This window comes from Passer montanus, unplaced genomic scaffold (genome assembly GCF_014805655.1).
Source record: "Passer montanus isolate IOZ18808 unplaced genomic scaffold, ASM1480565v1 scaffold10, whole genome shotgun sequence".
Classification (NCBI taxonomy): Eukaryota; Metazoa; Chordata; class Aves; order Passeriformes; family Passeridae; genus Passer; species Passer montanus.
The window spans coordinates 10286944-10313561 of record NW_024356505.1 but is presented as its reverse complement, the minus strand read 5'-3'; the positions used below and the strand labels follow the sequence as shown (position 1 = coordinate 10313561).

Below are 26618 nucleotides of genomic sequence, written 5' to 3'. Positions count from 1 at the left end.
AAGACATGAATTCAAGAGTCAAGATAACTATTCAGATGATGTTGAAAGCATGACTCCTATTGGAAAGCTACTGGCAAAATGACTCCAAGATTGGTTTTAAAAAGCCCCAGCTCCAATTAAATAACAAGGAGAGGTGGATTAAGCTAGAATGCATATCTCTGAATAGAAAGACAGTTGCCATTCTTCTGCCTTCATACAAGTTTGCCATGAGAGGGAAGAAATCACTGAATCTTAGGCGTGCTGGCAGCTCTGTCATTGATTTCCAGTGAAATACAGGCACTTAAGTGTGTGTCACTTGGGAGCCCAGCAGTGAGAGTGTTAATGAAGTGCATTTGTACTGTTGCTGCAAGAATTGCTATTTAAACTGGACAGACTCCCTTCAGCAACTGGAAGAGGCCACATTGTATGAGCCACCTGTTTGGTAACTCAGGATCTGCCCACTGTAAATAGCCATAACCAGAAAGGTGAACAAGTGGGTGATATCCAGTACTCTTTCCCCATCTCTCTCTGCACTTCCCCCTTCATAAACAGGGTTATTAGGTACAATTGCACCCCATAATTTCTTGAGTAGTATATTTCTTATGTAGTCCTCCTGTGCTCTTTTCTGTGTAACCACATATCAATGGCTTGCTGGCCTTCAGCCAGTGTTGGGTAAAGTGAAGCCAGCCCTTCATTTTACTTCTTTCCTCTCCTATTTCCTATTGTTTATTCTTTGGGCTATAGTAATGGACTATTTAGAATAGTACCTCTAGACTTTTTCAGGTTTCAAAGTAATGGTAGGAAACCCCATCTGTGATGCAAATGAGTGTCTGGATAGATTCAGCAGTGTTTGATATTTGTCTTTTGCAATGGGCTTCTTCAAGGTAAATTGTGCCATTTCAGATGCAAATATATATTCATTAAAGGGACTCCAGCAGACTAACTATTTTCTGGTTAACCTGTTTCCATTTTTATGAAAATCATAATGAAGTAACAATGGCTTGCAAATATTTAGGTCTTTGTTTGTTTGTTTGTTTTTGTTGGGAAGGCACCAATGAAAAGTTAGACAGTCTTTTTCCCAAATAGAATTTATTTTGCTTTTCATTTTAAAATGCCATTGTGGACTAAGTTTAGAAAGAACCACTACACAGCATTTTGAAGACTAGGTCTTGTGAAGTGCCTGAGTGCCAGCTATGCCCACAGAACCCTGTGTTTGCAAGCACAAATGAGGAAAAGCTGCTTTTGCATTTGGCTCTGTCCTTTGGCAGTGAAACTGCTCAAAGACATCTGTGCTGTGGGCACATTCACCCTGTGCAAGTGCTGGCTTTTGTTAAAACTTTCTGTTTGGCAAGACTTTTGTTCAAGTGCAGTTTCTAAGGAATCTATTCTGTCATCAGGAATCCCCTGAGCAGAGTAGCTCCATTTGTGTTTGGTAACTTCTATGGTTTAGCCATCCTGCTCCTTCCAATGGGTTGCTTTCCCAAGCAAAAAGAGTGTCTGTCTTCCAGCACTACCACTGGTACTGGGCCCTCTAAACCTGCAGTTAGCCAGCTGTACATACTAATGCAGAATTTTCAGGCCAGAAAGACTCCGAGATTGCTTCTAAGGGATGTATTCTTTAAGGTTTGTTTATGATGATCCTGTGTAGTAGTGAAAGAGGAAAAAGACGTGTGTTCCCAAGGACTATGGCCAAAGTTCCTGACCATAATGCCCTGGCAAATTGGTTCTGCTGGTGTATTGATTCCTCTTTTTGTGTTTGCTGAATTTGTTTGGCATTTTGCTGTCCTTACTCAGGAAGAATCATAGATCATCTACTCTCTGCAGGAAGACATTGAAAAATAGTTGTTTCATTACCCACTGAAACCCTGGGGAAATCTAAATACCTTAAAGTTTAAGATGTTTTATTCTTAGATTTCAGAATGAAAAATTAATGATATATGGGAAAAAGAAACAGACTTTTCTCTTAGACATTTGTCTTCGTGTCTTCCTAGTTTTTTGCATTTTTGCTTATGTGACTTTAAAAAAAAAATTGTTTCTGTCATCAGTAGGTTCAAAGAATTGCAGCAGAAATTGCTCTGTAATAAGCCAGGTGCAGTGCTAGTTTTTTTCCCCCCTCTTTTTCCTTAGCTGCCTAGAAGTCAGACTTTCTAATTTTTTTCCAGTATGTTGTATACTATCTTTTAATTTGTTGTGTATTAGCATTATTATTAACAATTAGTGATGAAAAATAACACACACTATGCTTTCAGGTAGACATTAAAATTATTTACTCTGTTTACAGAGGTAGCTTAATCCACAGTCTGGGTTCACTATAATATCAGTAATATTTAACACACATCAAACATGTTTTCTATAAACTGTTCCTGGAAGTAGGCAGTGAAACTGTTGCTATTGTACAAGACATCTTAGAAACTATGCAAAATGTGACTTGGGAAGAAGGAACTTGTTTTTTGTGTGAAATCTATATTTGGATCTGAAATAGAAGCTTCTAAGGGAGAGGTAAAGTTATGTTATATATGAAGTTATATGTTGTTATGTCGGTGGGGTTAGTGTCTAATAAACAATGGTGCATGACCTGATTGCAACAATTAGTGCTGTGCTGGTTTATCAGGTATGTCTTTCCAGGAGCTTCCGAGTTATCAGCTAGCTTCACTATGTTTTCTACCACTGTTTCCATGCTGGTTTAAGGAGAACAAGTTATATTAAACCTGGTGAACCCATCCCTTGAACCAATTCAGAAACTCCAGATACCCATGTACACCAAACAGCTTTCTGTTCTCTGACTGTATAAACAGAAGGAAAATCCTCTAGTGGCATTGTGCTAAAATGCAAGTGATACTTTTGTTGGACAACTTCACAATTCTCTCTTTTAGAATTAATGTTATTTGCTCTGCTTTGTTGTATATATTTTATTTTTTGTTTGTTAGAAAGTCTTGTTAAGAATATGGATAGAGAGTCATTGGTGTTTTCCATTTCCATCTTTCCAGCTAAAAAAGAGCTGTTTGAGATAACACAGGATATCTTATGTAAGTTTTGCATGCTAGTCACCATTGCAGGCAACTTTATAGTTAAATTGACTGAAATAGATATCGGCTCTTTGCTGTTGTAGAGAGTGAACAGTGTTTGCATTGCTTTGAAACTCTACATTGTGTTGTGTGACAAAGCTTTTGTGTTTAAACACCAAAATATTAATGTCTGTAGAATAGATTGCTTCCTCCAGGGAAATAATAAAAGCCCTGTGGGACTGAGCTTTGGGAGCTGGGGATTATCTACACAGAAACCTTTTTTTCCTTCCTCATTCTATTTAATGAAACCAAACCCTCTGGAGTTTTGGTGATAAAGCCCACTGTGGAGATAGAAACAGTTTTCTCTAGATGGAAGACATGTCTGCAATAAAGGCAGTGCAAAGGTATTCCTTTTCCCAAGTAATGCCTGTGCCAGTGAGGTAATTTACATCACACTTGATTGCCTTAATTTTTCCTCCTTGTAGTTTATTTCTTTCTTCCTTGTAGTAGAGAGGTTTATCAAGGCATGAATTTTGAGGTTTGCAAAATGACTGGGTATGAGGACTCATGCTGTACTTTATTTTCTTGTTTGTTTCTGTGTCCCTTGCTTTATCAAAATAAAATGAAACATTTTCTTACATTTACTGGTCAGTTTCAGAGTGACCAGAGGACTTTAAAAATTAGTATGTGTAATTTTTATACTTTTTTATACTTTTCCCTCCAGGAAAGTCCAACCAGTGCTTTAAAGAGTACATATTGAGACAGTCAAGTTCTTGGTAGCCCTCATCTGGGTGGGGGCAGTTTCACCACCTATGTTTGGGTGCACTTCTTCTTCCTCTCCTCTTTCTCCACCTGGTTGTTGTGTTATGATGTTGAGCTCCTCAGTGCACCTGGGTGGAAACCTGTGAAATCAATGGAGAAACCTTTCTGAACTTCTCAGGACATTCCTCTGTCTTGGTGGCTGCTTGTTCGGCAGCCCTTCAAATTTCTGTGCTAGCCCCATTACTCTGACTTTGTTATCATTGTATGAAAGCACAACATGGGTGAGTGTATAACTTCAACAGAGCCCACAGCTGAACAAGCCAAGTGTCTATTATTATTGTACATCAGACTAAACAATTTTTTTTTTTTTTGGGAAAGAAAAATGAAGAATCAAGTTGCACACTTTGGAGCTGGGCTGTTAGGTATCTTTCACCAAATCAGAATTTTAATTTTTTTTTCCTCAAAATGAAAGCTTGTTTCAAATAAGTGTCCTTCGGTTCTTCAGGGCTTTTTTAAACTGGTAGCATGCTTTAAAGTTTCCTTTTGTGTTTTGAGGGATGAAACTCAGGAATTCGAGGTAATTTTACAAAACACATTCTGGATTAATCAAGTAAGTTTCTGTATAGCAAGCTAATATTGTATTTCCTAAGCTGTCATTTTGAAAACAATGTATTGAGACTGAGTGTCCTTTCTGAGACTATTATTTCAATCCCCACACCCCCAAACAAACAACAACATAGAAACCCCCATGCATTGCCAAGCATTGTGAGTACATAATGGAATCTTCTGACTTTACTGAAGACTTCAAGTTCCCCATTGCCTTACCACATATATCTTTTTTATGAGTCTGAAAAATCAGGTATCACTTCAGACATTAAGGACATGTTTTCAAAAGTCAGCAACCAAAATATACACAGTATGTGAAAGTCTGGCCTGAATATGATTGCTGAGTGCATCTGAAATCCCTTCCTGTAGGATACAGCAGGTTAACTTGGGATCATTTGGGCTTGCTCTAGGGCTTATATATTGTCCATTTACTTTTTTGAGGCTTATTTGAACTTAAAGTTTCTTGTAGCCTTTCTGGTCATGGCTGTGTCATCAGGGAGGCTGATTATTTCCCTGAGTAATAGGCTGAACAACATTTTCACTGCCTAGTCTGAAGCTTGACATAATCTGTTTAAACTGGTGATGAAGTTGAGATAGAAAAAAATTCCTAAGTAACTATCAGATGACAGGTTTACCTATGAAGTGACAGATGGCTAGAGGTAGATGCCTCAAAGGACAGTAAACTAGTTCTAGAGGATGGAACTAGTTGAGGATAGAAAGATTTTTACCTGTTGAATGACAGGTCTGGGTTGAGATAGTTGATCAGCAGCTATACTGATCAGTAGCTATACTAGGCAGGTATCTTGGGTTAACCCAGATAATCCTGTATCCCAAGCTGTCAATACAAATTACACTTTGTGACTAATATTAGAGTCCTGGGTTGTGTGAGTAGCAGTGTGCCTGCAGAGCAGCTTCCTACATAACGTGTGTCCTCAGCAGGAATGCTGAGAGTGGTGCTGGCTCTGTCTGAGTTTTGGTCCAGATGGGTCTGGCTCATCCAGTTGCTGAAGTGCAACAAATCAGAGCCCTGCTCTCAGTGAGTCTGTAATAGTTGTGGGCGCTGGTGATAGCAACAAAAGCTTTGTTTGTACCAACAGGGAACAATGAGGTCAGGCACAAGCTGTTGGAACTATTAATGCATTTTTAAGTGTTGAGAATTAGGAATATTTTATTAATTCTGGGAGACCTGATTTTGTAGCTTATGCTAGGGTCTCCCTTGTGATACTCCTCCCAATTAAAACACAAACGCTTGCCTAATCTAGGTAAAAGAATTCCTGTGGTGTTGAGAGTGATTTCTTCTACTAATTTGCCCACATCCTAAAGGAGAACTGGTGTTTTGCAGAGGCAAAATAGTTGGTTGTTCAGGAGCAAATCAAGCTCATTAGACTTGGTAGCCTTGAAATCCTGAGACCAGTGAATGCAGTGTATGTGCAGTGTAACTCCTTTACTACACAAAGTCTCAACATTTTAAAGTCTGGATCTTTATCAGTTCTGCTCTCACACAGACAGAGGTTTTGTGGCCTTCTGGTTTCTCTGAATGTTGAAGGCTGAAGTATTAGAACTAGGAAGGCAGGTCTTGTTTTACATCTGGCTGACCTGACTTCCAGGAGGTCTGTGGATGGAGCTTGGGCTGGCTGGTTGGTGGTGCTCCTTCCTCGGCTGGGAGAAACGAGGGGCTGTCTGTTTTAACAAAAATCTCAATGTGAATTCCTGCCAGTCTGATTTCTGGAACATAGGAACTACAGTAGCAGTATGGGGAGACTGAGGTAATAACATAAGATCACCATCTCGATATGTAGGTGGTGTAAACAGTGTCATTATCAGTTTTCATATTTTGAGATATTAAAATAGTTAATTGGAAAGTTCAATTGTAGGCGACACCATTGGTTATCTTGTGGTACAGAAGATAGATTTTCAGCATGAGCAGAGAAAAGAAGCCATTGAGGCCCTTGTGCATTTGAAGTCACATTCTTGCTCTGGTTTGCTTTTTTCACTGTTAAAATGGATTTACTTCAATGAGACAACTATTTTTTTTTTTTTTGTTGGTTCTGGGCCCAAGCAACTCTGAAGAAACCCAGAATTTTTGATTCTAGTGAAAGTAGTGGCATCTAATTCTTTATGAACCGTAGTTTCTCGTCTTGGCCATGAAATTGATACCTTGCTTATTTGATATGGATATACCACTTTCCTCTGTTTACTTCACATTCAGTGTGCCCTTTGTGTCCAGGAAGGCTTAGCAACAATTGTCTTTGATTTTCTACAAAACAATGGTACTGTTCACTAAAGTAGCATTTCATCCTTTTTGGAAATGAAATCTATTTCTCCTGCATTTTAGTGCCATTCATTTCCAGTATGAGCACCAGTCCAAGGGCCAAAAAAAATCCTGGTGTAAATCTACTGAGTTTACTGAGGTTACTTTAGAGATTTGTTTGGCGCTGCTTATTTAGGATATGGACCTGTAAAGTGCTGAGTGTCCTCAGCTCCCATCAATGCCAGCACCTTGTTGACTCATCCCCTTAGTCTGAGTTCTTGCAGGATTCTTAGAAAGTTTTGTTCCTAACTCTGGTAATACAGTAGTCAGATGTGAAAGCTAATAGATAAATAAGTGTGCATTCCCAAATACTTGAAGTTTCTTTCCTTTAAGTTCATAAGTAGGATGCTCAAGCCAAAAGAAATGAAAAAAGAATTTTACTATTAAGGATTTGAATTTTGATATTCCATCAGAAATATAAATACAAATTAGTGTGTTAGCCCTTGGATTACCTGAGAAAGTCAAACCTGGAGGACCATGCTTGTTACAGGTGGAAATTGCCTTCTCCTGGCTTTATAATGAGGAGGCTAATCCTCTTCCTTAGTTTCTAAGGAAAACTGCAATTTCTTTTGTGTACCTTGCTTTTGTACTGCTTAATCAAGGGCTGATGTGTATTTCTAGTCTGATCATGTAAAATTCATGGTGTTAGGTAACTGTCTGCTGTAAGGGGGTAATATTAGAACTTGACCCAGCTTAGCTAGGTGCAAAAAAGCAATTTTTTCTTTGTTGAAGTGGGAAGCTTTTTTCTGAGGTCAGAATTGACCCAATATGGGCAATGGGGTTTAATATGACAGAGTTTTCATTCTTTAAAGAATGAAATACAAAAAATAGGTAGTAGTCAAGAACTATGCTGAAGATTATTTTTTAACAAAGTGAGTCCAATCTTTCTGCAAAATCAGATACAAAGCATCTCAAAGCATCTCTGGTACAGAGCCTTGAGAGGAAGGAGCCAAGGTGGAATAATTAAGAACCAGAATTAGAATTAATAGAGGTGCCTCAGACCTGTGCTTTAGGGAGTCTTTGGTTCCCACTTTTGGGCTTGATTGTTAATTTCCTGAAGAAAGAAACTGAAATCACCAAAACTACAGTCTGCATGGCAATTTTGCTTGTCTGTCTTGGAGGCTTTTGAAAAAGTGTCAGAAAACCTTGTAATTTTCCTCCTGCCTGTGGCATTAAAGAGAATGTTGCCCTTCTTGTATTAATTCTGAGAGAGGAGAAAATCTTAGAGATGAAGGTGCTAATTTTTTTTTACTCCAAATTTCATGATTTTGCATGTATTATCAAACACTTCCAGGTATAAAATGCAAAAGGATGCTTCTTCATGGCCAGAATCTCACTTTTCATAGCTTTTCTAAATGTTAAGTCTTCCTCCAAAAATTGTGTTGGAAGCAAAACTTCTTGCCATGGCTACCTTTTTTGATAAGTATGTGTATGTTTGAGGTGGTTTTTGAGCACTTGAAGGCATTAACTAGTGTGTGTCCACAGCAGTTAACATGTGTGCTGTGATCTAAATGTGCATTACGAGATGCACTGTGCATTGTTCTGCATGAGCCTATTTTTGGAGTTTTATAGAGAGTTCTAATGACCATTTACATAGGTTAAGGAGAAGCACTTGTGTTATGTGGCCTGGGAAAACCCATGCTGTTGGCTTTCTGCCCAAATGATGACTGCTGCCTGGTTTTGGACATTGATGGCAAACATGGCTCCCTGCAGCGTTTACTGCCAAAATTCAGCATGAGCCTGTTTTTGGAGGTTTATAGAGAGTTCTAATGACCATTTGCACACGTTAAGGAGAAGCACTTGTGTTACATGGCCTGGGAAAACCCATGCTGTTGGGTTTCTGCCCAAATGATGAGTGCTGCCTGGTTTTGGACACTGATGGCAAGCATGGCTGCCTGCAGCGTTTAGTGTCGAAATTCAGCGCTGTGTAGGTTTTTTTAATGATAGTGTGGTAGGTAGGGGTGGGAAGGCAAAGAGAAGTTTGGTTAGAACCTCTCTTTTCCTGCAAGACTATTTAATTGTCTCCCTCTCCTTTTAATATTGTGCACCAATGATCATTTCGTGTCTTGTTCTCAGATCAGACTCCCACACCAACACGATTTCTGAAGAACTGTGAGGAAGTCGGCCTCTTCAACGACATCGACTGCTCCCTGGAGCACGAGTTCAGGAAGGCACAAGAAGAAGAGAACAACAAAAGGGTGAGTGTGAGCACACCAAGCTCTTCCTTGCCTTTTGATTCCTTGAAATGGTAAAGGAAGTGTTCTTTAATCTATGAGAAAGCAGATTGAGCTCTACTACCTAGTAGTAACGTTTTGGTTAGAAACTAGGTGGCACTATAAATTGTGACATGCTTTTTGAAACTATTGAAGCAGTTGACAGAAATAAAAACCCCAAACCAACAAAAAAAAAAAAGTATTAAATAATGAAAAAAAGTGTAGCTGTGTTTGCCAGGGTTTGATTCCAAGTCTCTGCTTTTAAGTAAACTATAACACAAACCACACACCTCATGAGGGAAAGGCTTGGGAAAATTATATCATCTTTGAAGTGAGGATTGCAAACTGGCTCAAATACATTACAGGGAAATTTGGCTTATGAAGGGGCATTTACTTAAGAGCAAATTTTTTTCTTCTTCTTTTTTTTTTTAATTCCTCCATAACATGTTGCACCCTTGGATTTATTCATCAATAGCAGCTTTATTCTATTTCTGCATTTCTCATAAAGCATTCAAGTTGAGCTGGGAAACGCCTAGTAGATAACATATCCCATTTTCAATTAGTATTCTTTTAGTTTATTCTGAAGTTATTCCGTCAGTGTTCTGAACTTTAGGTTGAATTAGATAGTCCACCTTGTATGTAAGTGTACTCCTGTACCAAAAGATAGTTCAGAGTGCTTTTAGGGATCCTAAAGTGCTGTTAAAATTTTCAAAGAATTGTAAAAGATCTTAATGCACTAGAGAGGCCAGCAAGAAAAGCGGTAAAGCTGCCTGCTGAGGTGCAGAACAGGAGAGGAGGCTTGTAGAAAGAGAGGGGAGTCCAGGAGCAGCTTGGTTTTGGCTTACAAGGAAGGGAGTCTAGGTGTGGTTTATTTGTGGTTCATTAGGAAAGAGACTGGGACAGATAGAGGAGAAGAGAGGCTGTGCCATGGTTGCTGAGCAAGGAATAAGAGTGTCCAAATGTGAGAGAGTTCAAGTTTTGGTCAAGTATTGGGAAAATGGCACAGACTGACCCTCACAGCTTTGTGTGTTAGGAAACAGCCATGTATTGAGATAAATGTGTCTAATTTTAGTCCTGTTAAAAAATTTGTGGTTTAGGATCTGTGGAGGGGAGTCTTAGTTAGAATCAGGGAGAACATTTCTGTATGCTCCTACTTCTTTGTCCATTATAGGCTTTCTAAGTTGTTCTCTGTGCCTGGTGTTTATTTTGCAGGAGTAGGAGAACAGGAGAAATCTGCTGAGGTGGACCTGAGTGCAGTTAGCCCCAGACTGCAGTGCTTGATGTTGCAGAGATATTTTAGTTTGCAAGGGATAGTTGATTAAAACCTAGACAAGGGCATCAAGTTACCTGATAATTCCAGCTGTTTAGCAGTCTCTGGGAGTCTTATTCTGCCCTCCTACCAACCCCTGCAGCTGCCATTGGTGATCTCCAGGGAGCAAATGAATGATCATGGGGTGGGAAACAAACAAAAAAACCCCCAAAAAACCAACCCTAAATAACCAAAACCCCGCCCCCCCCAAACCAAAAAAAAACCCCAAACAAACAAACAAAAAAAAAAAAAACCCACAAAAAACCCACAACAAAATCAAAAAATGGGGTGAAAAAAGGAAAAAAAAGGAAAGAAAAAAGAGGGGCATAAGTCCCACTAGCTGTCTAACCTGTAACATTTGCTCTGTGTTTCCAATTAGTCTGCTGTATGTTCATTCTTACATTACTGACTGACTGTCAGATAGGAATCTGAAGCAGGCCCCAGTAGAGCTTTGCACAAATGCAAGAGACAAAGGCCAAGACAGAAGGAGACTCCTTGGGCTGCAGCTGTCCCTAAGGAAATGCTTCTAACAGCCTATCCCTGGAATATGAATGTGATGTAGTGTTGGCCTAATGGACCTACCAACACACAGAGACTAAGGTTAACTGCATGGAAATCTTACTCACTGCACAGAAAAGTCTTCCAAAAATATTTTTGGTCATATTAATTTCTCTGGACTCTGAAAGAAACAGTTTTGTTTATTTTAGTATATCACTGTGGCTTAGCACACAGCTTGACACTGAAATCTTGTAACAGAAAAACACTTTCATTTCTCATTGGCTTTTTTTTCTCCTTGAGAGTCATGCCTTGAAAAGTCAGAGGATAAAGTTAATGTAGCTGCATTTTCTCTTTCTTTCTTTCTTTCTTTCTTTCTTTCTTTCTTTCTTTCTTTTCTTTCTTTTCTTTCTTTCTTTTTCTTCCTTTTCTCCCCTTCCTTCCTCCCTTCCTTCCGCCCCTTCCTTCCTGTCTTCTGGATGGGTGCCCATGGATAATCCACGAGAATTTGTTGTGATGAAGCTGGTTATGCAGACTGGTGACTTTCCAAACTAGTGAAGCTCTGAGTGCATGGGTTTAGGATGACCTTGTGTACCTTTTTTTGTAAAGGTACTATTGAGTGCAAAGCACTTACATTAGTATCCCAGCTTCTTATCCAGAAATAAATCTTTGACATCCTTCTGCCACAGTAGCTCATGTGTAAACGTGGAGAAGTGTCTCTTTATGCCTCCCATACTTGGTTGCTTTATGGTTCTAAGATCATCTGTCAAGGACCACCTCTGACAACGTGTGTGGATTAGCCTCTGGTCAGGGACTGAGAGGACTCAAGGAACAATAATGATGATGATGACCTCCAGAACCTGAACTGAAAAAAATAAAGCTGTAAATGGAAGGGAGTTTTTCTGTTGGTTTTGGGTTGTCTGCTGTTTATACCATTCTAAGTTAGTTGGAAGTCTCTCCTTGAAAAAGAGAGACTAAATGCAAGGGATGCTATAGATCAGCAATCAGCATACAGATAGGCGTGTGAGAAAGAGGCTTTTTCCAACTTCCTGATGGCACTGCTCCTGACACAAGCCTCCTACCTCCCAAATTCACCACAAACTTAGCACAGGTAAAAGTATACTTATACTATATTTCTACTTGTAAAATTGTAAATGTCAGAGTTCTTGGGAGCTTGAGGCAGACAGCAATTGACAGCTCAGACCCAGACAGAACTTGCAACCCAAGTCAACGAGGCAGGTACTGCTGGCAGGTCACATGGCCATTTTAGCCCACTGGCTGCTGGTTTTAGGCTTACACTGCCTGGAACATTAGGTATCCAAAGCATTTGCAGTGGGCTGTAATTGCAAACACATGACCTTTGCTGCTGCTGGATAGGCCCTGTTGTCACATCTTGTTTTGAGCATTGAGTTGGGGCTGAGAGGATCATGTCAGAGATGGGAAGAGTCAGGGTTTGTTTCTGAACAACTTAGTGGACTCACTTTGTTAAAATGCATCTAGCCTGATGTCCCTGTGTGAAATGAGAAAAAGTGGAAATATGCTGAGTGTAGCAAGTAGAGTATTGCATCAAATAGCACTTACAAATACTGAGCTGAACATTTTCAACATGAGGGCATGTTTAAAATCACATTCTGTGTATGCTAGACTTTGGATGCATCACTTCCTAAGACTTATCCTGAAACTTTGAAATCTTCTCAGCACTGTTCAGGGCTGCAAGAGAATGTATGAATTATGCAAATGAGGCAGGGAAATGGCTATTCTTAATTACAGCTAGTTTTTAATGTGGTTTGTTCAGTGTCAGTTCAGGAAGCTCATTAGTCCTCTACATGGCCTAATGTTCCTGTTCTAAGTGTACTATCCTAAGGCAGGCACCTCACTGTTAGAAAAGCATCAGCAAATTGAAGTAGTCCAGCAAAGAAGAAGAACCAAATAAAAAGCCTTTAAGGGTTAAATAATTTCAATCTGCAGAAGGAATAAAAATCCTGAGTAACCAGTTTAGTTGTGTTAAAAAAGGGATGATGCTACAGACTGATGTGCGTTTGAAAGACATATATTTGGTTTGTACCTTCTAGGATCTCCTTCTAACTTGTGTATATTTCTGTGTATAGGCATAAGAAAGTAGGTAAAATGTACTTGTCTAGCTTATAGCACGTCACTATTTCATGCTGAACTCAGTGACTCTCTGACCTCCAGAAGAAATTTCTTGCATGTATTGCTGAATGTCATAGTTTGGTGCTATAGCCTATGAGTGTAGGGAAGATTATATAGTTCAAAGCAAGCTGGAAATGATAGAATCTGTCCCTAAGGTAGTATAGTTTGGTGAAAAAATTAACTCAATTTCCACATCTTGCTTAAATTTCATGCAATGTGTATCTAGCCCATAAGTTTTCCTCTCTTCTGAAAAGTAATACAGAAAAATCATAAGGGATTTTGCCTGTATTTAATAGTTGGCATTACAGCAGCTGAAACTAGCAGTGCAGTAAATGGGGCCCTTATCCAGGAAAGGGTGATATGTATGGGGTCATACATTCCCTTATATGAGAAAAAAAAAGTTTATATGTTGACAAAGCATATTGTGGTTTTAGAGGCCTGTATTGTAATACTAATAGGCTATGGGGTAATGCCCGTAAGTTTTCCTCTCTTCTGAAAAGTAATACAGAAAAATCATAAGGGATTTTGCCTGTATTTAATAGTTGGCATTACAGCAGCTGAAACTAGCAGTGCAGTAAATGGGGCCCTTATCCAGGAAAGGGTGATATGTATGGGGTCATACATACCCTTATATGAGAAAAAAATATTTATATGTTGACAAAGCACATTGTGTAAGTGTTTGAGTTTTAGAGGCCTGTATTGTAATAGTAATAGGCTATGGGGTAGTGCTGGCAATGCACTCCCTTGGTGAAAGAACAGGGATTAAGGGTTCATTTTGGTGGTTGGCTTGGCTGATAGGTGACAAATTAGCCTCAGTTTTCCCTGGTAAGTACTCTGAAACCCCAGCAGGGTCCTGGAGAAGAGCAGTGTGTTGGTAAGGCACACACAGAGGCAAGTGCTCTTGAAAGGGCTGAATTTCACTTGTGAAATAATACAAACCAACAAACTCATGAGCCTGTTTCTGGAGCACTTTTGACTCACGGTCTGGCAGTCTGTACAATGGAAAGAAAGACATATGTTTAAATGCTTACTGTTTTGATTTAAAAAAAAAATATGCTATCATAAATGCACATATGTACATTCTCCCTCCATTTGTCTAAACATGATGTAAGACCATCCATATTTTTTAAGTCAAAGGGCCCTCTGATTTCTTATTTTCCCACTGAGATTAAGTATCTTATATAGTCAGTATGTCATAGTAGACACAAAGTAAGACTAGAAATTAGTAAAAGTAGAAATTGTTTATATTAATACAGTGCTTAAGGGCCAGAGTACCATTGTTGTATGTATTGTAATAACTTCAAGCTGTTACTTTATCAATCAGTTAAGCTGTTGTCAAGGTGATAGTTCAAAACTCTAAATTTCAAAGTCCAAAATATCACCCCACATTCAAAGGTTTCAGTATAATAGTTCCTATACTCTAAATATAATATCTGTATCTGTGAAGATGTAAGCATCCTCACACCATAGCATTTTTTCTGGGTGACTCATTGAAGTACTGGAAAGATACACTCTAACTCTGTATCTGAGTTTTTCTGGGGGTTATTCTGGGTTTTCATATGAATTAATTGCATCAGGTTATTGATCTGCTTTTTCGGTTCATTTTTTGGCTTGCAATAGCCCTTTTTTTCTTAATTAAATTAACTTTTGCAGTATTCCTTTGAAGAAGGTAAATACTCAGTGTCTTATTTTCTAAGGGAAAAAAGATTCCAGAGTACATTGCTTTCCAGAGCTCCTTTGTAGTGTGACACCAAGCTCTCAAAGGAATCCCATATGTGGAGTGAGACTTGCAGGGTATCTGGGTCCTCTCCACCATTCTGCCAAGAGAGCAGCTTTCTGTCTCAATTTGGTTCCTAAATCTCTTTAGCAGCACGGCCCCAAAAGATTCATAGACTCCCTCAAAGACATTTTGGTGCCTTGCTCTGACTGAAACAAAGCAGGAGTAAATCAGAGAGCTACCATAAAGGATCTGGGCTCAAGTGACATGCTGAAAATTGCACAGGAAGTCTGTGGCAAAGCCTCGGATTGATTCCATATCTCCTTGGTCTCAGCATAGGGCATCCCACAGACCATGTGTGTTAAAGATTTATCAGCTGTTGTTCAGTGTTGCTAAAGACAGGAAGAATGCTCTCCTCCTCTCTCCAGATGGGTTGGCTTGCTGGATTTTAACTTCTTAACCTTCGTAGGTTTCATGGTAGACATGTGGTGGTTTGTTGTATTTTCTGTGATGGCAGCTCCACGGATGGCGCTTCAGTCCCTGGCTTTATGAGTCCTGTTTTGAGCACGTATCTATCTCCAGACACTTCATTGCCACACTGGATTGTGTTACAAAGGGGACACATTCTGCATAATGCCACAGGAAAGCTGTCAGGACAAAACTGTTTGTGACCTTGCAGAAACATTCACAAGAATAGGCTTTAATTTAGGCATGTTGCTGATGGTACAGCATCTTATCTTCTGCTGGCAGGCAGGATTCTTATCTTGAATGGACTTTTGAGTGGGTTTATAGGTTTAGATCCTCATACTCAAAGAGAAGACCTGAATGTTTTTCCAGCAATAAGTTCCTGTATCATGCAGAAAGGCAATTCTTGAGGGCACACGTTTTTGCTTCAGCTAAACCTTCCTAACCATCTTCCTTCCATGTTTCTTCTGAATTCCAGCTGATGAATCATCCAGCGAGCTCAGTCAGGACAGTCCACTTTCCTTCTTCTTATTATTGTCTCTGTCCCAAAGAAGCTGAGTCACCCTCTTGTAATGTTTAGAGGTTTGTTATGTTTTCTGTATTTTGGCTACCCACAACAAAAGGAGGCCTATCTGATTTCATTCTAACATTTTTTTCACGGCAGCACAGCAAAGTTGTGCCTTTTGCCTTGGTCTTCCTTGGAATGTTTTTAATGGCACAGCTTCCTTGTTACCAGTTCAGGTTTCAGCAGCATGGACTGGATGGCACATGAAAAAGGGATAAACCTTTCCTGTAGTGGCATTTTTATAAGTCTATCTGTTAGGTAAAACCCCTAAATCTTGGCAGCCTCTTTAGAGCATAAGCTCTGCTATTAAACATGAGCTCTTTTCTCCCCGGAGTGGGCTGCAGTCTCTATGGTTGGGTGGGTAATAAGATACTGCTGATACACTTCAGAGCAAGGTGCACTTTTCCTTTATTTATGAAGATAGACATGCTGGTCAAGGGCTTAATCACAGCTGATAAATCATTTTAGAAAGCCTATTAGAACCATATGCTGATCCTTCGTATTAACATGGTGTGTCTGTTTCGAGTCTAATAAGGCAGGGTCTCTTTCCCCTCTCCCTTCCCCCTGCCTGGTACGCAAATTATTTATCTGTTTAAGTGATATTGTTTGGTTGAGGGTATTTCTCTCTATAAGAGGTGCTGTTAATAAAGCCAGGTGAACAGAGGAAAGAAGGATTCTTTCTCTCCAGAGAGTGAATCTGAGTGTTTTTGGTCTCCTTTGCTGAGAGGAAATTGCAGAGCAATTGTCCAAAAGCTGAGGCAAGGAAACCTATTGGTTAAACACTGGGACACCGTGGCATGGCCTTCACAGCATAAGGTTGTCATTTTGGCCCAGGTGGTTACAATCCTGGAGCCCAAGAACCGCGAGGGTTGGGTGTGCTGACATTTCGGTTACCTCACCTTTCCCTCACTCGGAGAGGGCTGCTGCAGGAACAGATTCCACAGCCATCTAATGAGATCCACATTGGTGAAGTTATCCAGAGCCAAGTCCTATTTATCATTAATTGGTGGGTTTGCTTGCAGATCTTTCCTATTATTTGCTGATTATACCCCTACACATTTTATTATCTTGCCAAAATTCAAATGCTAATAATTTCTTGATTTATTGTTTATTTATAACACTGTCTACTGCCTAAATAGATGTAGTTAGAAGATTTCAAAACAGCAACAGCTCTTTTGCTGACTGGGTTTCTTTCACATTTTGCACATGGCAGTCAACTATTTATAAACCTCCATAGGGACTCCTAAACCTTTACAGTTGGGTTCCTCCCACAACTTCAGCCTCTTTTCTCCCTTGCTCCCCCAAGGCAAGTCTTGTTTTTTTGGCATAAAGACAATGATGGTGATTGTTAGATGGAGAAAATATCCACAAGGTATGAACTGTGGGTAAGGATTTTAAATTTGTACATCAAGCAGGATAAATTGGAAGTCGGGAACATCCAGTAGAGTAAGGGTATCTTCACCATAAAGTGGGAGATCCACATCTGAGTTGCTAGTGTTCTTTAGTTTTACAAAATCTGAAACTGAAAAACTGAAGACTCATTTGTAAATTGAGTTAGTGTGCAGTGGTGTGCATGCTGTAGCATGTCCCATTTCCAGTAGTGCACAAATGTAACTTTAAAATCTGATGTATTTCAGAGTAAAGAAAGGAATAGTGGAGAGAAGGAAAAAGCCAGAACAACTGGTCACATGTGATGGCAGTTAATGAACACCAGAGTGGGATGTATAGCCTCATACATCTCTAGGGCAGTTTCATTGACTTTAATGGAATTTAAATTTTTAACCTATTACAACTAGGCAAAGATCTGAAGGGAGAAAAGCCTTGTTCAGAGACCAGAAAAAAAACTACTGTGCTCATGATGTGATGTGAAGTATCTGGTAGTTGTTGATGTTGATGGCCTTTTAAAAATCATACTAGGGAGGTAAAAATTATACATATTAACTGTTTCCTCATTCTGGTTTCTCTTTCACATGCTTCTCTACAAAAATTGCCAAATCCACTATTATTGAATAAACATCAATATCAATATCAAGCTTTTTTTCTTCCCTGAAATGTGAGTAAACTGTGTGTGGCTGGGTCTGGTCCCTGGGAAGGGAAAAGACATCGGGTTGCCATGTGAATGTACATGTCAAAGTGCAGCTCTGCCAGCCAGTCTGGGGCTGGGTGGGGAGAGACACGGGGAGAATGAACTCAGTGTTACAAACCGTCTCTTTTGAATTTCTACAACCTATTAGTCACAGCAAGCTGCCCTTATTGATTTTGGTAAGAGAGGTCACTTTTAATCCTTTAAAGTGGAGAGAGCTACATGCACTCTCCATAGCATGACATTAAAATTGACACAGCTCTGCATCAGTTCTATGAAAAAGCCCTAAACCTAGATGGATTATTGCCTTGCTTTTCAATGGATACAAGCTGCTAACCAGAGCATGCTAACCTAGATTAGGTGTAAAAGCTTTAAAATGCTTCGTAAGGAATGCACAACCAAAAGAAGCTAGAAAATATGAGAACACACTAGAAGAGCTGCCCCTGCAGAAATAGGCCATTCATTTTCAGATACTTATTTTCTCCATTTTAAAACATTTAAATGTCAACACAAAAGAGTGGAGATTATCATATAAAAGAACAAACAAAAGCTGGCCTTACTCTATGATTATGAAGAAAGCTTTATTCTGGCTGATACCCCTTGCTAGTTTTGTTTATGTTCTTTAGAGAACTAAATCTTTGAATACAATTAGGACTCTCCGACTCGAATCTTAAGTGTGCCTCAAAATAAACAGCAGAGGTGAACTCTCAGCGGTTTTCTTTTCATCTTTGTTATCCTTGCTCTGACCCTTTTTTCCTGCCTAATGATCCTCTGTGGCATACTACTATTAAGAGAAATCTCGATAGAAAAATATGCTTAATGTGGATAGGAAAATTATTATGAGCCTAGAAAAGTTTTTTTTTTTTCTTTCATTGGATTTCCAGAAAATGACTAGTGCCCCTTTGGATTTTATGCTTTTTATTTATTTGGAAATTTGTTTTCTGAAGGTTTTGCTGATTTTTTTTTCTGAGTCTCAGTAAATATTTACAATGTAGTATTTAGGGAAATTTGTTTCCTTGTCATGCAAGCTTGGTGTTCTCTATTTTCATTAGTTGTAAGTTTGCACCAGTATTTCTTACTGAAGGTTAGAAACTCCCTTTCTAAATAAAAGACAGCTGCAAAAGCAACAGTGACAAAGACCATTAAGGTACAAGACTGAAGTCTAATCTGTGGAGCCTGTAAGAGGTGCCAGAGTTTTCAGTAAATCTTAAAAGTCCTCTATTGGTAGTTGGTTGAGAAGGTCTCTGAGCTCATTCTCAACAGATATTAAAGCATATGTGTGTGTCTGTGAGGCCAACGTGGCTTCCCGTCCTACATTAAGAGATACTTACTCTTCCTCCCCTTCCTCCCTCACCTGAGATGTGTGTGTGGGGTGGGGATATTTCCTCCCTCTTTGTGGACTTAGCCTAAGGAAACTCAAAGCAGGCACAGAAAGGGAGCTGGCTTTTGGCTTTGTCACTGACACTGAGACATGACACCTAGAAGAAAAGGTGAAAGATGCCCAATCTGCAGATTGTCTGGGCTTCTATCTGACTGCCTTTTTTTTTTTTTTTTGTCCTAGTCCTACCTTTCCTTCTCCTATCAAGAAAGAAATAAAAATAAGGTACCTTGCCAGTCTCTCCTTCTTTTTGTTGGAAGAGTCCTCCCTGAAGTCCTAGAGGGGTGAGAAAGAAGGAAGATGAGAAAGTAGGGCTTGCTAAAGGAGGCAAGAAATAAAAGGAAGAAAACTACCTTTCTTTTTTACTTATGTAAAAGATGTATTCCTACCCCAGATCAGACTTGGTGGGGAAAATGGAAAGGAAAATTCACACAGAAGAAGAAATAAAAGAATATTACTAAGACATGAAGAAAGCTGAGGGAGGCTATCATGAGGCTGTTCAAGTGAGAGAGATAGAGTGAAAAATCAGCACTTATATGAAGCAGACATTAAAAAGACAGTTCTTTGTTTAGTAAGAAGTGCGATATCAAAATACTCCTGTGATGTACTTCTTACCAGAAATGGGGGAGCAGAGATTGAGGAGTGTGAAAAGTAAAATTTGCTTTTCTCCCTACCATGCCCATCCTGTCCCTTCCACCCCCAACCCAAGAAAATGGAATTAATTTCTCAGCCTAAAATTGAAATGAGACGTCAAGGGATGTGGCTATACCCAGAAAAGAGGAGACATGAAGGTGCTAAGTTGATGTTGGGTATTAGAATAGCTTTTCCCTGAGAATGAGAAAAGGAAAGTCAGTCTGGACGCTCATGTTTCTGCTTTCTTTATAGCCTTTTTAAAGATATTCTTTCTCTCATCATACTCCTGTCTTATCTCTGAGATCTCTTTGTATGTCCCTTGGGAAGTATACATCTGTGTAAGGCCTGTTCCTGTAATGACAAAGTAACCATGGCTCTTTCTCATTTATGCTATTTTTTTTTTCAGTACAGTAAACTCATGCAAATGTAAATGCCAACCTATATGTTTCAGGAAAACCAGGAAAACTATTACGTGTATTACACCTCTGCACATAAGTTCTTATTTTGTGGATTATTGTGTGGCTGGAATCTTTTTCAGGTGCACCTCTTACATCCAAATTTCTTTTCTTTGCTTCATCCATCTCAGCCAGTTAAATGTGTATATAACTGATTTTCTGAAATGGGGCCAAAGTCCATGTACTTCAATAGCTCTTAAACATATGGTTAACTTCAAGCATGTGTGCAGGGGTTTGCTGAAGAGAGATAGTTTGCTGAATCAGGACTTCCCAACACCAAGATTTTAAATTGCAAACAATCCTTTGTTTTAATGTGTTTTAACTACTGCTTCCCATGGACTAACAAAAGGTAACTATTGTTAGTTGACTCCTGCAGTTGAAGAAAGTTGTACTTGGATAAACACAAATTTAAGGGTAAACCAAGTTTTTCTGACACCCTTCTGTGACAACTATGTTTTTACTTCTTCCTATTAAATAATTATCCAGCATGAAAGGGAATAATGATCATAATTTCATGTTATGATTAAAAACGTATTTTCCTGGGGGAGATATAAAAGGTCCACTACTTAAAAAAAAAATACATTTGTTACCGCTTTTTCTTTCCTTTTTTTTTTTTTTTTTGAGATTTCTGTATTTTCTAACTAAATGCAGTACTGAGATGATAATATATGTATGCCATGATTGACCAAATAAATATACTAAATGCAGTACTGAGATGATAATATATGTATGCCATGATTGACCAAAATATCATCTAGCTATCCAGTCTTCTGGACATGTAAATCTATGTGATTTATGGAGAAATGTTTTTAAAAAACAATGAGAGTGTGTATATACATAAAAAACCCAAATAAACTAAAAAGGCCCAAACCAAATAAAAACAAACAACCCAAAGCCCACCCCCAACCATATCAACCCAACTAAATTCCACCCCGCAAAAAAAAAAACAAAGAAAAAGGAAAAAACACATCAAAAAATGCAGTTGCCTTCACTTACATCCCTCCATGTGAAGGGATAAATGGGATAGGGCTGCCTGCCCTGTGTTGTTGTGGTTTTCTCCATCCTGGATCACAGGTAGTGTGGGGTGGAAAGTAGATTCCACAGAGCAAATGCATCTGTTGGAAGGTGCAGGCAAGGAGAATGAGTCAGTGAGGGAAATGTTCCTTTCAAAATCGTACTTAATATGCTGTTAGTGATGGAGTGCTCAAATTGCCTTCCTGTTGACAGTTGGGTAAGGAAAAAAAGCATCTTTTGCTATTGAAGTTGATATACTTTATACATTGTTTTAAAACAAAAGCGTTCATCCCTTGTTTTTGTGTAAGGTGGTAAGACTTAAAAGAAATTGGGCTTTCTTCTTCTTTTCTTCCTACTTTTCAATATTCGTTTCCTCACATTCCATCTTCAAACCAGCTAATCTGTACCCCCTTCTTTTTGAATAGCATTATCCTGACAACAGAGCAGGGAAAAAAGCCGAGACTGCAGGACTTCTAACAATGCCACAGGGCCCCAGGAATAGGTATGCCCTGAAAAAAATGTGCTTCCAACCAGCTGCCCTTCATATTGTTGTCTCCCTATCCAATTTACTAGAGAATTTCCCACTGGCTCTTGGCTCATTCCCAAATGAGAATGTAATCTTTTAAAGATTACACTGCATAATGGAGGGACAAGGAGCTCTTTATTAACTGGGATGGGGAGTCACTTGCTATTAGGCAAAGGAAGAGGATGGGATGTAGTATGCCATGATTGACCAAAATATCATCTAGCTATCCAGTCTTCTGGACATGTAAATCTATGTGATTTATGGAGAAATGTTTTTAAAAAACAATGAGAGTGTGTATATACATAAAAAACCCAAATAAACTAAAAAGGCCCAAACCAAATAAAAACAAACAACCCAAAGCCCACCCCCAACCATATCAACCCAACTAAATTCCACCCCGCAAAAAAAAAAACAAAGAAAAAGGAAAAAACACATCAAAAAATGCAGTTGCCTTCACTTACATCCCTCCATGTGAAGGGATAAATGGGATAGGGCTGCCTGCCCTGTGTTGTTGTGGTTTTCTCCATCCTGGATCACAGGTAGTGTGGGGTGGAAAGTAGATTCCACAGAGCAAATGCATCTGTTGGAAGGTGCAGGCAAGGAGAATGAGTCAGTGAGGGAAATGTTCCTTTCAAAATCGTACTTAATATGCTGTTAGTGATGGAGTGCTCAAATTGCCTTCCTGTTGACAGTTGGGTAAGGAAAAAAAGCATCTTTTGCTATTGAAGTTGATACACTTTATACATTGTTTTAAAACAAAAACGTTCATCCCTTGTTTTTGTGTAAGGTGGTAAGACTTAAAAGAAATTGGGCTTTCTTCTTCTTTTCTTCCTACTTTTCAATATTCGTTTCCTCACATTCCATCTTCAAACCAGCTAATCTGTACCCCCTTCTTTTTGAATAGCATTATCCTGACAACAGAGCAGGGAAAAAAGCCGAGACTGCAGGACTTCTAACAATGCCACAGGGCCCCAGGAATAGGAATGCCCTGAAAAAAATGTGCTTCCATCCAGCTGCCCTTCATATTGTTGTCTCCCTATCCAATTTACTAGAGAATTTCCCACTGGCTCTTGGCTCATTCCCAAATGAGAATGTAATCTTTTAAAGATTACACTGCATAATGGAGGGACAAGGAGCTCTTTATTAACTGGGATGGGGAGTCACTTGCTATTAGGCAAAGGAAGAGGATGGGATGTAGCAGTGTTTTGTGAGCTCTGCTTTCTGCCCCTTCTTGTCTTGTCAGCAGCAGGACGGCAGGTTGGGAGTGGGAAACCACTGCAGCTGCAATTTAGAAAAAGAAATAATTGAATGTAGCTTATGATTATGGCAATTACTTTTATAACATGAGGGATTATGCCATAACTATTATATTGCCAACAGGATTAAATTACCAGCCTAATACCACAACATGTTTTCCAGGAAAATAAAAAAATAATTCTGCTTGTTCCAGAGTTGATGAATTCAAACACTATTAATGCAGTGTGAAAGAGCTGAGCAACCAAGGAACCTGTGCTGTCTGTACAGGCATTGTCTGGATTGGATCCCTGTCACTTCCATGAACTCTGCCAGTTAGACACCCTCACCCTTTCTGGGATGTAAAGCAATGTGGTACTCTGGTAATTTTAAATTGTTCCTTCTCCTGTCAGGCAGATAAGCTTCTGCCAGTAATTGTTAATAAAGAAATAATCAGAAGCTACACCTGCAATGGAGAAATTCTTGAAGCTTCACAGAGAGGCCAATTTTGCTCATGTAAACCCACTAAACTGATTGGAAAGTTTAAACTTCAATGTATTTTCATACTAGGCTCTTTTTAATTACATCTTTTGAAAATATTGCTCAAGACAATGAATATCTGTATGTAAAATAATTTTAGATCACCTCTAGTGTGAGGTCATTTTTGCTGAATATGCAAATTGCTGAAATGCAATATGCATTTTGAGGCAATTATTTTCTGGAATATGCAGTGTGATTTTCAATGGTTTTTTAGGAGTACTTTTTCTTCTACATGCATAACAAGGTCATAAATGAGAATTTGTCATATAGCTGGTACAGATACAGCCTCGTATAGACTGTTCATGATAGGAATGTAAGCTAACTTAATTATGCAGGAAGAGCAGTTTCCTTTTGTTCATCAGCTGGAAAATGAGTAGAAAATTTAATTTTGGAGACTTCAGAGATACATCATGTGTTGATCATTATGAGCAAATTAACTGGCTTCATGGAAAAGCCAGTTCTGATTCTGAAGAGAAATGCAGGTTAACAATATAATTCTACAAATATTTTTATTACTTTTTATTTGGTATGTGATGAATGATACCTCATTCATCAAGCAGTTGATTTCATTTTTACTGTATGTACACTTAAGTCTCTTCACACCATTGTGCTTTATGAAAATACCTGTTGTTACACAAAGCTATTGCATAAATTTGTAAAGACTGGACATGCATTTGTAAATCAACCTCTTCTTTTTCTGGTGAAGAACTGGAGTTATGGATATCAAATTGAGGTCAAAAAGGAGCATCTTACTGTATTTGTTAGGATTAGAAGCCTCTGAATGACAGCCTATGTCTGATTTTATTCTTTTTGTCCTCCTCCTTTCTTTCTGAATGTGTAAACACAAAAAGAAGCAAATATGGTTTCATGGTGGATATTTTTGTTCTGTAGCAGATATAACCAGTGCAACAAGAAAACTCTTTGTCTCTTGGCTTTTTGACCTTCTTCTTCATCTGAGCTTTTAAGAGTCTCCTTAGGTAAAAGGTGTTCTCAGTTACCTTCTGGGACTGAGAGCTCTGGGCACTATTAAGAAGGTTTTATTGTAAGCTGGTTTTATAATTTCCTTGCAGTGTCTAACCAGATGAACAAGGTTATACCTCTATTTGATAACTACAAACCATTTTTTAGTCAGAAAAGGGTGTATTTCTAGTCCCTTGGCTTGTATGATTTTTGGGACCATTGTGTTTCCAGTGAGACATCCTCTATTAGTTTCCTCTAAGGGCTTTTTACTTTTGTCCCTGGTGCATTAGTTCCTAGCTGGTAGAAACAGTTTCACAAGAAATCAACCTGTTTTCTTACATCTCCTATGCCCAGGGTATATTAATAAGTCTTTGGTTGCTGCTTGCTTTTAGAAAGAAGGTCAGTGTGGGTTTATTGCACATCTGCCAGTAGTTTGCAAAACGCTGGATGCTCGTAGTGACCTGTGTGCCCACCAGGCAGGTGTTACCTTTCACAGACTGTGAGGAGGGAATCAGAACCCATGGAAAGGGGCCCAGCAGATGCCTGAGGGCCATACCTCAAGCTGTCACAGGAGTTTCACCAGTTCTTGCCGTTCATTTGCTTTCCTGACCTCTTTGCAACGTGTGCTTAAGTACCTTAAAAGCCAGCCTGTGGCTCAGGGCTTTAACTGCAGGCGGCACTGCAATATGATCTGCTGGAAATTGTAAAGTCAGTGATACAGATTTGTGTGGACTTCTGGGTGCCCCCTCACTGTTAATAGGTAATAAAATATTAACATTTCAGTGTGACCGGGGATTTTTTTGTTGTGACCCTGTGCTTAAATGCCATCAATACACAGGTGTAAAATCTTTTCAGTTGCATGAGAAGTTCTTGAATGCCACCTAGATACTGGTGTGTTCAGAAGATCTGGAAGTAAAACTGGATGGTTTTCTTCATTTTGTTGGTGTTACAGCATGAACTAGTTTGAATATAATTTTTTCTTTCTTTTCTACAAATATTCCAGTGGAATTCTTTTCAGCGCCAAAGGGAATTTTCTGTAAGACCTTGTCGTAAGCCATGTTTTTGCATTTTTCTTGTTTTCCTGCCAATCTGTAACCTCCCTGTCTTTCTAACACTTGGAAAACTTTCTGCATATTTATGTCCGTTTCTGTGTCAGCTGATGTTGAAATAGGTTTCAAAACCCCAGCCAGAACTTTTATTTACTCAAATATTTAGCTTTCAGTTTAACCTGACCCTAGACTGAGCACGTCTGAGTTAAAGTAGCCTGACAAATCAGCTACTTTCTACCTTTTCTGACATGCGACTGGCTGTGTGGATACTCTTAGCTTGCCCTAAATATTATGAAAGGAGAGAAAGAAGCATGCAAAGGTCAATGCTGTGGTTTACTTGAAGGACAGGGGTTTGTTATAAGCTGCTGTGACTCAATTGTTTTTGATACTCTGTTTATCACATCTCAACTGAAAGATGCTAGGGAAGATTCTGAGCTTTCCAGCAGCTTAGAAGAGGCAGGTCTTACCAGCTGTTGTTTTCATGAAGGAACATGGACTATAAACTGCTTGCATGAAGCATGCTACTTGCTATATGTTGGCAGAAGACTAGTGTTTGGATCCCATCTCCAAGTGATACTGTAGAGCACATAACTTCTAAATTATGAGGCTTATTTTGACATTAAATCTTTTCAGCTGGGTGATTTTTTTTTTCTTTAAAACAACAGGTATTTTTACGACACATGAGTATAACATAGAAAGTATTCAGTTAATTTCAATGATTTTGTTGCTGGATGTAGAGACACGGCACTAGCATCTAGCAAGCAAATACATTCCTGTGGTATTTTCAAAAGCATATGAGAAACCATATGTTTTCATAGGAAAACAGCTGTTACCAAGCATATGCTTTCTGAGATAGAGTGACACATTAAAAGGGCAAAGTAGGACCACGGCTTGACTTCTAAGTTGAATAAAGCTGGCAATAACTGTCTCTTTCAATGTACAGTGGCACTGCATGTAGATATTGCCATGTGGAGTTGTAGCTGGAAGGAGGGAGACATTAACGTCTACAGTCTGCAGCTTGGAAGAGACAATATAAATCTCTGTCCTGCTCTGAGCTGTGAATGCCTCTGTAGGAGTTATAGTAACAGACAAATTAGCATAATGTAATTGGCTGGCAAGGTCAGCCCCTCTCCAGGAGCATTAGCAATGTTTACTGTAAGAAGAGACAG

General features: G+C 39.1%; 1 protein-coding gene across 3 annotated transcripts in view; it reads left to right on the top strand.

Moving 5' to 3' along the window:
- Window positions 1-26618, top strand: part of CREB5 (cAMP responsive element binding protein 5) — a 261523-nt gene that overhangs the window by 46435 nt on the left and 188470 nt on the right. For 2 of the 3 annotated variants that reach the window (XM_039707200.1, XM_039707191.1), the window contains 2 exons: window positions 2967-3005; window positions 8740-8861. In XM_039707200.1, the coding sequence (XP_039563134.1) occupies window positions 2967-3005; window positions 8740-8861 (161 nt within the window). The remainder of the gene's footprint in view (window positions 1-2966; window positions 3006-8739; window positions 8862-26618) is intronic. The other variant, XM_039707209.1, reaches the window with a different exon arrangement.